The sequence below is a fragment of the Gopherus flavomarginatus genome, chromosome 4, assembly GCF_025201925.1.
Source record: "Gopherus flavomarginatus isolate rGopFla2 chromosome 4, rGopFla2.mat.asm, whole genome shotgun sequence".
In the NCBI taxonomy this organism is placed as follows: domain Eukaryota; kingdom Metazoa; phylum Chordata; order Testudines; family Testudinidae; genus Gopherus; species Gopherus flavomarginatus.
This window is the reverse complement of record NC_066620.1, coordinates 25,291,239-25,304,694: the sequence shown is the minus strand read 5'-3', so window position 1 is coordinate 25,304,694 and position 13,456 is coordinate 25,291,239. Positions and strand designations below refer to the sequence as shown.

Here is a 13,456-nt window from a genome sequence, read left to right as displayed (position 1 = left end):
CCTGTCAGGGCATAACCCCAATGGCCGTACATATTCCAGGAGGCAGCAATGACCTGGCTGAGTTCCTAAACAGACAGTCCATCACCAGTCACAGGTGGTCACTACTGAAATCCATTGTTGACTTGATACTTTGCCAGTGGGGCACTCTACTGATAGGCCTGTTGGCTTCCCAAAACAATTCCAAGTGTCTGAACTTCTGTTCCAGAGGAAGCATGACCCTTGGATCTTCACCAGACCCCTGCTTCTACAGTGGAACCAAATTCTCCTTCACACTTTCCCACTGTTCCGTAGGATGATTGCCAAAGCATGATGAGACGAGGTGAAACTCATTTTCATAGCCGGCTTCTGGTGAAGGCAATTCTGACTGAGAGACCACCTAAGGATATCTGTATGTCCAGAACACCTGATCTACTGTCTCAGAATTAGGGACAACTATTCCACCCGGACCCTAAAATGTTGCAACTGACATCCTGAATATTGGCTGACTGAGTGCCATGGAAAAGGACTGCTCTTCACTTGTTTGGAAGATCCTGGCTCAGGAGCAGGAAACTGTCTACAAGGAGCATCCTCTTCTAAGTTGAATAGATTCTCTATGTGGGTGGCCCAATTTGGCCTGATACCAAAGAGTCTGGACTACTTGTTTCATTGAAAGCATTCTGGATTTTCTTTCAGTTCAATCAGGTCCATCTGGTGGCAGTATCAGCATATTGTCCACTGATACGGTTGCTATCAATCTTAATCTCATTTGATCGTATCCAAGGTCTTTTAAGGACTTTATGCATATTTACTCACCGATCAAGGACCCTGCTCCAGCATGGGACCTCAGTATTGCTATTCTTAGGTTTGTGGAGCCCGCCTTTGAGCCCCTCTCAGAGTGCTTCATCCACCATCTTATCTTCAAAATGGTATTCCTGGTCACCATCAGTGCAACAAAAAGGGTCAGCAACCTCCAAGTGCTCATGGTAGAACCCCCATGTACTTTCTTTCACAGAAAGATAGTGTTCCTGAGATTTCATACAAAACTCCTCCATTTGTATCAATCAACTTGTATGTATGTAAAGGCAGCATACGTACATACAATGTAAAGGCAGCATACATGCATACAATCAAAGGCAGTACTCTTTTGACAGTGGAAGCCACACTCCCTCACTCCTGCTGGGCATGCTGCAACTGCTGCTGCAGTATAAAAGGGAGCAGCCTAGCTCAGTCAGGGCTAACTGCTGAGGAGGAAGGATGCACATTGCCAGCTCCAGCTGAGGAGCAGCAGGAATCCTGGACCACAGGAGCCAGAGGTGCCGAGCCTCAGACTGAGACCCAAGTGTCGGTGGATGCCCCAGGGAGGTTGCAGTTGCTGGGAGCAGTGCAGCCTGTGGAAACCAGAGACACTGACACCCAGACCACAGATGACAGGAATCATGATAGAAAGTAGCCAGGGGCGGTGGGGACTAGCCACTGTCTCCAGAGCAGTCGGTGTATATCAGTCAGACCCCGCCACTGACTCAGTGGTGAACTCACTTGCTATGATCAGGGCCGTGAGCTTGGACATGGCAGAGTCAGGTGGGCCCACGTCTCCCTATCCCCTGTCACCCCACCCTTGGGTGGCAGTTCCCCCATCTGAGGCCAAGATGCCTGCATTTGTCGGCCAGCTGCCAGAGCTGGGATGATAGACTGTTTGCCGTCTGTTCTGCCAGAGAGCTGATCTTCCTAAACCAATTATTGCTCTGTCCAGACTGCAGGCCAGGGCCCCCACCCAAGCCATATTGACTCAGGCCACGCAGCCCTGAGGCCAAGGGCAGCCACGTTGACTCTAGCTGCTACATCACACAGCCCTGAGCTTAAGGGCAGACATATTGACTCTGGCCTCTAGGCCTCACAGCCCTGAGTCTAAGGGCAACCATATTAACTCTGGCCATTAGGCCACGTAGCCAAGAAGCTAAAGGCAGCCATAGTGAAATGACACATGGGGCTCGAGTGCCCATTTCCCCACCCCAAAGGATGACAGGGTATACAGGCCATGTGAAACTGCTACATGGAGCAGTTTGATCACGTTTGTCAAGCATTACGCACTGAGTTTGGCTGCCAGAGCAGATGCAAAGTTTAGGAGAACTGAACTTCCATCTCTATTCAGCTGCAAAGTTTAGGAGAACTGAACTTCCATCTCTATTCAACCGATGCTTCTGGCTCTTCTGCCCACCTCCTGAGGAGGATACTGCTTGCCAGTCATCTACAGTGGAATCCCCACTGATACATACTCAATGAAAGAACAGTTATTTACCTACAATAACTTTGGTTCTTCAAGATGTTTTACTCAGTATGTATCCCACAACCTGCCCTCCTTTCCTGTTTTTGAAGTCCTTTGCTGTGATGGGCTTTGAGTTGCAAGGGAACTGAGGCAGGGCTGGGACCATGCTGCCATCCAGGAGCTTGAGGGGAGGCACAAGACACACGTGCAGCCCCTAGACACTGCTGTGCAAAAGATTTCAAGTTGAGGTGCATGTGCACGTACAGAAGGATCCACGTTCACTACATCTCAAAAAACCACAGTTACTGAAGAGTAAGTAACTGTTCTTTCTTGTTAAAGGCCTAATCATGAGAGGATGTAAATACTAGTTGCTAATGGGGAAAAAAAAACACAGATGTTTCTGGAGGCTGAGGGTTGAATCCTCAGCTCTGGCTAATTTACTTTAGCGGTACCAAATGGTGTGCCACTTTAATATTCCTCCCTCTTCCCATCCCATTCCATCCCAGCCTCCTGAGCCAGGTGTGTTTAGCTTGCACTAGCTAGTAAGGCATCTTCCATCATCAAGGGATTGCCAGAATATAGGAGCACTCTTGCTATCCCCTCTTCTTCTGGGCACTCCCTTAACAGTTAACTCCCTTAACTCCCAATGGTTGGGACAATTCTCGGCTGCCTTGTTAGAGCGGCATTATGGCTCCTTTGCATCGACAGAATACCGTGCTCCTCTCTGTGACCATGTTTGGATGGGATACTGATCCCTTAGATGATTTGAGTTCTGTTTTTGCACCATGCTTTCCTCTTTCCCACAACTTATTGTAGCTCCTGTGCAGGGGCTTTTGCAGAGCTCCAGTTCAGTTGAGTTGGCATGAGAGAGCTGGTATGGCTCCTCCAGATCACGCCCCCTCCAAAAAAAAAAACAACAACAACAATGTGGCAAGCAACTGGATCAACAAAAACCAGCACAACTAGTCTGAGGCTGTATTACTATATGATGTTTCCCCTCTGTGTTGTGGAAACTCCCTATCTTCTGCTCTTCAGAGAGTGGTGAAGGGCATCCATGATCATAAAAGAGAGCAGGTAGTGCCCATAAGCAGATGGAGGCAAGAGGCAATGTATATTTTTTGAGAGGTGCCTTGTCTTTTGTGTGGCTCTCAGGTTATCTGTGACTAAAAGGAGTGGAACCCCCATCTTCTTGCTTGGGTAATATGCTGGGGAAATCTATCACCCAAAGGAGGAATTCCCAGGAAACTCTCCTATGCAGATTAGTTCTGCACAGAGGAGAATGAGGCCTATAGTTTCTCAGGATGTCTGTCTGTCTGTCATAACTCTCTATTTCTATTGAGGGTACCCTTTTAATCAGGGGTCAGCAACTTTTGGCATGTGGCCCATCAGGGTAATCCACTGGCGGGCCACGAGACATTTTGTCTATGATGACTGGCCACAGGCGCGGCCCCCCTGCAGCTCCCAGTGGCCGCGGTTCACCATTCCCGACCAATAGGAGCTGCGAGAGGCCGTGCCTGCGGACGGTCAATGTGAACAAAATGTCTCATGGCCCGCCAGTGGATTACCCTGATGGGCTGCATGCTGAAGGTTGCTGACCTCTGCTTTTAATTGAAGTCATCAAAGATTTTGGAGGCTTTGGTGGTTTATCACTGTTATCCTTAGATTGTTCCTAGAGTGTTTAAACAGTGCTAAATCAATATGAATCACTTTTATATGCAGGACTCTTGCATATTTACTCAATTTTTTTGTTTTACAGGAAGTCTAAGGAGGAGTATGAAATGGAGCAAGAAAGGAAAAGGTCTAAAGAGGTGAATGCATTTTTTACATATATATAAAATCAGTTGTGATGATTAAGTAATAAGCTTCTCAATATTTTTGTCCTTGATAGCAACTTTCAGTCATGGCAAAGTCTCCTTGTTGCCATTATAAATTAAACTATCTTTGCTTTTGAAGTTTCTATGTCTCTCCCTTTTATTTGAGTGCATTCTTGTGACATTATTAACATCAGTGATATGCATGATGGTATTAACATCATGGGGGAGGCAGCCCAATGACGTCTCCGTTCCGTGTTAAAGAAGAAGTGCAAATAAAGCATGTGTTTCTATCAAATGGCCAACTGAGAGATGTGGTGTTTGGAGAAAATGAACAAATAGCTCACCCTGTCTACCCACCACAAGAAGAGGAGAGGGGCACTGGTGACGCCATTTTTTATTCTCAGTTGCAGTTATCCAGTTTGAAAAATGGTTTTGATGTCCATTATGTAATATTTATGTTGTAATAGTGCCCAGAGATTCTAATCAGAATCAGGGCCCCATTGTGCAAGATGCTATACAAACACAGACAAAAACATAGTCACTGTTCTGAAGTGTTTGCAATCTGTGTGCCAAAATGTTTATAACTATGGTTCTTTGATACTTTATTTCAGTACAGGTAAGCTTTAGCAGTTGTACTGTACTCATCTTACTGTCTAGTAGGTGTGTGCATGACCAGAGTTGCTGTACTTAGCTTGGCACAAAAAACAGTTACCTACCTTTCGTAACTGTTGTTCTTTGGGATGTGTTGCTCATGTCCATTCCATTCTAGATGTGTGCGCGCCCATGTGCATAGTTGTTGGAATTTTTTGTCTTAGCGGTATCTGTAGGTTTGGCTGTGGCATCCTCTGATGCTCCACACTCATGCGCTGGTATATGAGGCACCACTGGCCCTATGCCCTCTCAGTTCCTTCTTGCTGGCAACTCCGACAGAGGGGCAGAAGGGTGGGTAAAGGAATGGACATGAACAACACCTCTCAAAGAGCAACAGTTACGAAAGGTAGGTAACCGTTTTTCCTTCTTTGAGTGCTTGCCCATGTTGATTCCGTTTTAGGTGACTCACAAGCAGTATCCCTGGAGGTGGGCTCTGAGTTTATGGTCATGCGGTTTGCAACACTGCTCTACCGAAGCCAGCATTGTCCTGGACTTTCTGGGTGATCGCATAATGGGACATGAATGTATGGATGGATGACCAAGAAGCATCCCTGCAGATGTCCAGAATCGGCACCTGGACCAGGAAGGCTGCCGGCAAGCTTGCGCTCTGGTTGAATCGGCTGCAACAGTCGCCAGTGGTGGCACTTTGGCCTGTTCATAACAGAAATGGATGTAGGTGGTGATGAAATTCTCTGGGCAGATACAGGAAGGCCCTTCATTCTGTCTGCTGCCATGACAAATAGCTGTGTCGACTTACGGAATGGCTTAGTCTTTTTGAGGTAAAAGGCTAGTGCTCTCTTGATGTCCAGAGAGTGTAATCTCCACTCCTCATATGACTTATGAGGTTTTGGAAAGAAAACCAAGAAGTATATATCCTGGTTGGTATGAAACTGCGAAACTACATTGGGCAGGAAATCTGGGTGTGGCCGCAGCTGAACCTTGTCCTTGTAGAACACCGTGTAGGGCAACTCTGAGGTAAGTGCTCTAATCCCAGAGACCCTATGGGCTGATGTTATTGCCACCAAGAATGAGACCTTCCAAGAGAGCAGAAGAAGGGAACAAGCAGCTCAAAGTGGGGCTCCATGAGCCTTGACAGCACAAGGTTCAGGTCTCAAGGATGGGATGGAGTCATGGACGTGCAGGTAGAGCCGCCTTCAGACCTTTTAGAAACCAGACCATGATGTCGTGAGCAAAGACTGACTTGCCCTGAAACGGAGGGTGGAAGGCTGAAATGGCTGCCAAGTGGACCTTGATCTACGAAAGAGACAGGCCCTGGAGCTTCAGATGCAGAAGGTAATCTAGGATCAACTACAGTGAAGACCGTGTTTCAAGGCCGAACATGTAAACCATTTCCATTTGGCCAGGTAGATTGCCCTGGTGGAGGGCTTCCTGTTGCCCAACAGAACCAGTTGGACATGGGCCGAGCACTCCTGTTCCTCTGCATTCAGCCATGCAGCAACCAAGCCATCAAGTGCAGTGCGGCTAGATTCAGGTGCAGAAGCCTGGTGCGGTTCTGGGATAGCAGCTTCAGCCAGAGTGGCAGCTGCCAAAAGGGTCCAGTTGCTTGGCATCCTTATTCTTAGGCATGTCCCTTTGGTTGATACAATGAGCGACCCAGGGGGCAGGTGGGTATACAGGTACTCATTCCCCTTTGCAGGTACATAATACTTTTCCGCCCATTTGGAAGTGGGTGGAATGGATGAGGGTGTTTGTCATAGCACTTTAGCAATCCTGAGAACTCCTTGATGGACTGGCAGCGCAACCCATGCTGGGATAGCAGCTGATAGCACGTCAAAGAGAGTGTCCAATTGCTCTGCCAACTCCTCGACTTCCGGGTTTAGGATGGAAGCCATCTTTTTGAGGAGAGCTTGGTGCTCCTTAGTTATCGAGAAGGCTAGCATGAGACGGGCTCGCCACCACCTCATTCGGTGACAAAGACAATGAAGGCATTGTGGGGGTGGGGAACCAGGGCACCTTCCTCTTCTGGGGTGGCAACCTCGGCATCCACACCTGCTCTCTTAACTCTGTGCTGGAGTCTGCACTGTGCTCTGAGCACGGCACTGGCATGAGGTGGCTTATCCGCAGCAGCCTGGGAGGAGTGGTGAGAGTATGGCCCCGATATCATTGATATGCTCCAAGAGTTTCATTGGGCTGGCACTGGCATGGTGAAGGGCACAGAGTCAGATTGGAAGGCTCCAATGCTCGGCGAAGTGCAGCCTCCATGAGGAGGGCCTTTAGTCGGATATCCCACTCTTTCTGAGTCCTGGAATTAATGTTTTTACAAATTCTGCACTTCTCATTTATGTGTGACTCTCCCAAGCACTTCAAGCAGCTGCTGTGGGTGTCACACACATTGGCCTGTTTCATGATGAACACAGTTTGAAGTCTGGGGAACGGGGTATGCCCTGCCCCAGGGCACAGTCCCTGCCGGGACTCTAACTAACTAAACTAACCCATAACATTTTATGACTAATTAGCTGACAACTATATGTAACAAAGAAGACCGTCAACAGTCTGTGAGAACTGCTATCACACTTGCAAAGCAAGATGAAGGCACTCTATCCAACTGTCACCGGTGGTAAGAAAGAACTGAGAGGGTGTAGGGCCAGTGGCGCCTCATATGCCAGTGCATGAGTGCAGAACTCCAGAGGGCACCACAGCCAGCTCTACAGATACCGCTAAAGGCAAAAAATTCCAACAACTGTGCCGTTGGGTGCACACACATCTAAAATGGAATCGACATCAGCAAGCACTTGAACTAGCAGTTTGTGCTCAGGAGGGTCCCCAGAATAACATTGATCTGATTAGAGAAAGTGCATACATCTTTGCAGGACAGAAATTTTGTCCCCTGTGACCTGAAAATTTGGTAAAGTTTCCCATTCAGCATGTGCCCTTCCGTGTGCTTCCCACAGCGAGTCCACCCAGTCGGGGTCCTGGGGAAGCCAGAGGATCCTGCACCCCCACCTTGCAGTCAGACATGACTCTCAGCCAGCCAGTAAAACAAAGGTTTATTTAAATGACAGGAACACAGTCCAAAACAAGTCTTGCCCGTACAGACAGCAAGACCTCCTTTAGGTCCATTTGGGGCCCCAGGGAGGCCACAGCCCCACTAGGAGGCCTGAGCCTCCACGGAGCTCCCGTCCATTTTCCAGCCAGCTTCCAAAAACTACCAAACCCCCTCCAGCCCCTCCTACCTGGGCTGTCTCTCTTTCCCTGGCCAGGAGGTCACCTGATCTCTCTGTCTCCAACACCTTTAGCATCCCCTTGCAGGGGGGAAGGGCCTGGCCATTAGTTGCTAGACGACAGAGGGTTGGCCAGAGCTGAGGCCCCCACACAGTATTCAGAGGGAACATTAAAACCAGTCCCACTTCATCACAACTGGACACAAAAGTGGACTGGCTAAACTGTGAGCTATTAGCCAGTTGAAATGTGACAAAGTTCTTCACCAAGTAAGCAGATCCTAGATATCTGGGAACAAAGGCTTTGGCACAGAGATGGCTGAATTTGCTTTTGTATGCTTTCTCTTTTCTAATGCCATGAAGAGTGAGCTCAGTAAACTGGAAAAGGGGAAATGTGGTTATTTTCATCACCCCACACTGGCAAAGGAAACCGATTCACATACCAAGTGGAAGTGTCATAGAAGTCCCCAGTCTGTCTGTTCAGCAGAGAGGATCTTCTGTTGCAGGCCTTGCTCCTGCATTCCAACCCAGTGTAACTGAATGTGACAGTTGGCTGTTGAATGGCAAGTCCTGAACAAGATCCTTCCAAAGTATGAGACTTTCCTAGTCTCTTGCAAGCCTTCCACTGTTTTGGCTTCCACAAAAGGGGGACAAAATTCTGTTCCTGTTGTCACTATTAGTAAGATCAACCCTCAGAAACCAGTCATCCAAATTCTGCTGGATTTCTTACTAGATGGCCTTGATTTTGACATAAAACTTCACACACACTTGCAATTTACATCTTAGTTCTAAGAACAATCTCAAATGCAGACTCATCCAAGTCTCTGGTAGATCATTCAGGGATGTGAGGGTTCCAATACATCTGTCTAAACCAAGTCATCATCATTATTTGTATAACAATAGTACCTAGAGGCCCTACAGAGATTGAGGGTCCATTGTGCTAGGTACAGTACAAACAGATGAGCCTCCAAAGGACTTAAAATCTAACTGTACAAGACAGACAACATATAAACAAATCTTGAAAAGTATACAACTTGTTTGTTTTTGTTTACTGTTTTCCCCAAACTGTTTTCCAACTCCTGCTCTGTACAGGTGCCCCAACCATTCTGTTTCCCGCGGTTGACCAAGAGTACTCTACCCTCCAGCTGCACACCCCACAAAAAGTCCCCTTCCCTAGTTAAAATGAGCGAGAACATGCTGCCATCACAATGTATTTTCCACCTCCCCAACCTGGAACCTGTTCGCAGTGCTTGGACATCCCATCCATTCAAACTTATGGCATCTAATTTCCTTTATTGCCTCTTCTTAAAGACGTGCTCTCTGTTCACAGTCACATTGATGACAAGAGTTACAAATTCTCTGCTGTTAGAAGACACATACCATACTGCGTGTTTCATGAACGTGTATTCTTTGTACTCCAGAGTAATTTGTTTCAAAATAATTTCTCTTTCCTATATCACAGGAGATCATTCTTCCTAGAGTCCAAAGAAAAAGCGTCTCACATGCTAGATTTGAAAAGAGCTATTTAAATTTACCTTAGTGCAACTGATCATTTCGGGAAATCATCCTTATTTGTTTTTGCCCCTAAATGTGTGACCTAAAAGCATCTAAATCCTTCATATTTTGCTGGATTAAGTGCTACATCATCAACCAGTATGCAGCTGCAGATGAACTGGACCCAGGAGGAATAGGAATCCACTCAATACATTCCTTTGCTGCTTCCTGGACAGAAAGGACAACAGCCATATCTGAGTAAATCTGAAATTGGACACCTGATTGTCCATCAATACCTTTATAAAACATGACAGGATTGGCCTTCCATTCCTAGTAGCAGTAGCATTTGTCAGGAAAGTGTTCCACCCAGTGGTCCCAAAAGATTAAAGCTGCTAATTTTAGGAAAGGGAGAACCTTCTTTCTTATCCCTTCATTCCAACTAACTTTCCTTATCGCTAGCTGTATACCAGATATCTGAGAACTGAGGTTGACATCAGGAGCCAGAATGGAAAATCTGTTACCTGAAGATTTTTCTTTTGGGGTTCCACTTCTACCTCAGTCTGCCCCACTTGAGATATGTTCTTCAGGTATCAGTACAGCAGTCTTTTTCCAGATCCATATATATACAGTATGATTCCAGTTATTTGAACTTACCTTTTTTCAAAAATCTAGTTACAGAATCCACAGTATGTTGCCCATGTAGGTTTATGTTTATTACCTGCCAGTCACTTCACAATTAGTTAATCAACAACTTTGTATTTGTTTAGTGGTTCTGAATGATTACTTGCAGTTACTGTGACCTAATCCTATTTCAGCAGCAGGTTGGCAGGATAATTTGGAAAAGAAAAAGTGCTCACAATAGCTTTTCTATTTAACTGAACACTGGTTACCTGAAAGTTTTGGATACCCTCTAGGCCATTAGGAGAAATGGGAGTGTGCTGTATATAGTTTCATAGTTGAAGAAAGCATTTCTGTTTAGAGTTATCTACTAAAAAGAATTTAGTGTTTCTGTACAGCTTTTCTGGCCTGATGATGGTATGGATGGGGTAAGCCTTGCCGTTCTGTGGACAAATCTGAACTGCCTCTAGCAGATGTGATGTGTAGGGGGGGCATATGAGGCGAAATGTCCCCCCAGATTGGCTTGGTGGAGGGAGAAGGGGCTCTGTCCTTCTCCTTCTGTGTCTACCTTCTGTCATGCTTGGTCCCTGTCCCTGGAACCTGGGCCCAGACAGGGAGCAGAGAGGGTGGGGCCAGCTGCTACTCATGCCAGCCACTGTGGGTTGCTGTTCTGTGCAGCGCAGCTGCTGCCTGAGAAAAAGTCTGGCAATGGCGGGCCATGTGCCGCTCCCCCTTTCCCTTCCCCCTCCCTCCGCCCAGGCCTGCCTGCAGAGACAGGGGCCGAGCAAGCCAGAGTTGCCTCTTCTCCCCAGCACGTTTCTGGTTTGCTTGGCCCTTTTCCAGCGGCTGGCCCTGGTTGGGGGGTGGCCTGCTGCCACTGCCAGGCTCTTTCTCAGGTAGCTGCTGTGCTGCACAGATCCATGACCTGGAGCAGTTACCTTGAGCCATGTGAGAAGCGGCTCCCTCCCACTCCCTGCCCAGGCCCAGCTGCCAAGGACAGCAGTCAAACAAGTTGGGGAAGGCGGTGGCGCAGCGGGAGAAGGACAGAGTCTCCCTCCCCGCACAGATAACTCTGGTGGGGCAGAGAGTGAGCGATGGCCCCAGCCTGGGCACAGGCCAGGGTTTCTGGGCACAGGAGACGGTTTGTCACAGGCCACCTCCCTTTAGATTGTGCCCCTCAGTATGGAGGATTTGCAACGACAAAGAGTGTGAGAGGCAAGCCCAAATGTCTCAGAATGGAGGAGAGATTTTTCCCAAAAAGGATATCATTGGGTAACAGATTTTCCTTTCCATTAACTAACGTTCTGCTATTGTGGTATCTGCTATTGTGGTATCTTTTCTACAGACACACAGACATGCCCCTATCTCCTGATTCAGGTTCATATTTCTCAGATATACTGATGGTAGAACAGCAGAAGTCTGCCCACATAGTCACACATGAAGTATGGCATCAAATCTCTTTATATGGCATGGAGGCAAACACCAACCTACCTGAAATTCTAAATTTCAGTGGTTCTGAGTTAGGAGGAATGTCTTGAATTAAACTCAAGTCTTTTAATTTATGGTAGTGAGTCAATAGGCGACTTCCTGTTAGTAGTGAGTAAAGCGTTTTCTCTTTTTTACCTCCATAGTATAGCACGTGGGCGTGACAGCATTAATAATTCATCAAAAAGTTAATAACCATCTCTGACAATCCAACCGTTCATATTTTATTCTTGTTTGATATTTTTAATGGCTAAGATACATTATTAGAAAATGTAACAAACTCTTTTGTTTTTCATTCTAAGACACATGAAAAATTGAAGTCATCAGATGTTACATATGGCTGTCCCGGATATTCAAGAGAAGCAAAAGTTAAGGAATCCACTGAAGAGATTGAGAAAGTTGATGATTTTGAAGAAATTGCAAAATTATCATTAGGTAATGTTACTTGAAAGTATTTTATGTGTTACATTATAATTAGCCTGCTCATCTCTACTCATTATAGAGAAATAGGAGTCTTAATTTTTCAGCAAAGAAGTTTGCCTTTCACATGCCTGGAAAAAAAAGAAATAAAATGAAAAAGAAAGGTTATAAAACAAATTTATAATTTGTATAATTAATATAATAATTTAATTAACCAGTTACCTCTACTAGGTTTCTTATTGTACTTTGGATCTGTGCTCCTTGGCTAATGAACAGACTAGAAAGTTATTATAATTTTATGAGTTGTCTTAGCCAAAATAGCTTTTAAAGTAAATAAGAAATTGCAGAAAGCAAAAGATGATTAGATGTTCACAATGTCAAAAATTGACCTCAGTGTGGAATGTTACAATTTTGAAGAGATAATAAATTAGTTGAGTTAATTCAGAGTCATATCACAATCTTGTTACAAAGGCAAACTTTTAACCTAATTCTGTGCTAGTCTTAGCGGGTGACTTTGCTATCAACATGGAACTATGGATCCTTAGACATAGATTCTTATTTTCAAACAAGTTTATATGCCAATGGAATTATGGAACTGCTCATGTCTGTTCATCCAAACAATTCTGCAGTAGAATTTAGAAATTTAGATAAGTTACCTAATTGTCAATGAATGTTAATTCAGTTCAAAATTACCTTGCCCAGGTACTATTCATACCCAAGCTTTGCCACTTACACCACACAAAATTCTCACATTAAAACCAAAACATAATATGCAGATTCTAATTTCACTGGAATTTCACCAGTGATGGTGGGCTCTTATACCACTTTAACCAAAGGTTCAAATAGTGATAAATTCTCTAGTTTACAAGCCAGTTCAAAACTTCTTTTTATCTAAGAAGTTGTCAGTTGTCTTGACCACATCTGTGTGACTTCTAGGGGTTTCTCACAGTAACTTTTGCTATTGGGAAGCAAAGTTACCTATTACAAGTAGTAGTAGGCTTAGTTGGGCAGGAACCCCTACAACGTGTTGAGTTACCATCCAGTATCCTTGCTGTCAGTGTATTTCAAGGTGTTTGAGCATTTGATCCTCCAACAAATCACTTCGTATTTGGACGATGTCTTGAAAGTTGAGCAGGCAGAGGTTAGAAAAGGATGCAACACCTGTGATCAAATCCACCACCACCTTTATCAAAAATGGTTTTCTACAAAATCTAAAGATGGAAGCATTCTTCCTGGATTTGACTGCTGCCTCTGATATAGTTTGGCACAGAGGCCTTTTGTTTAAACACTCTCAAGTTGCCCTGCATGGGTGGTTCAAGCAGTAGAGCTCTTTCTCCAAACAGGCAGTTTAGAGTACACATGGGCAACTGCTGTAGTTTCTGGAATTGTCAGATCAACAGTCTTTCTTGAGGCTTAGTTCTTTCACTGATACTGTTCAACCTGTACTTCAACAACGTGCCAACTAACGCTCGTGCAAGTTTATCTATCCAGCTAAAATTGACACGGTTTTGAATGAAGTTATGAAGCTCATGGCAGATTATTGTAGTTGATGG

General features: G+C 45.5%; 1 protein-coding gene across 2 annotated transcripts in view; it reads left to right on the top strand.

The window, feature by feature from the left end:
- Nucleotides 1-13,456, top strand: part of CFAP36 (cilia and flagella associated protein 36) — a 130,013-nt gene that overhangs the window by 73,728 nt on the left and 42,829 nt on the right. For both annotated transcript variants that reach the window (XM_050952206.1, XM_050952205.1), the window contains exons 6-7: nucleotides 3,999-4,050; nucleotides 11,786-11,918. In XM_050952206.1, the coding sequence (XP_050808163.1) occupies nucleotides 3,999-4,050; nucleotides 11,786-11,918 (185 nt within the window). The remainder of the gene's footprint in view (nucleotides 1-3,998; nucleotides 4,051-11,785; nucleotides 11,919-13,456) is intronic.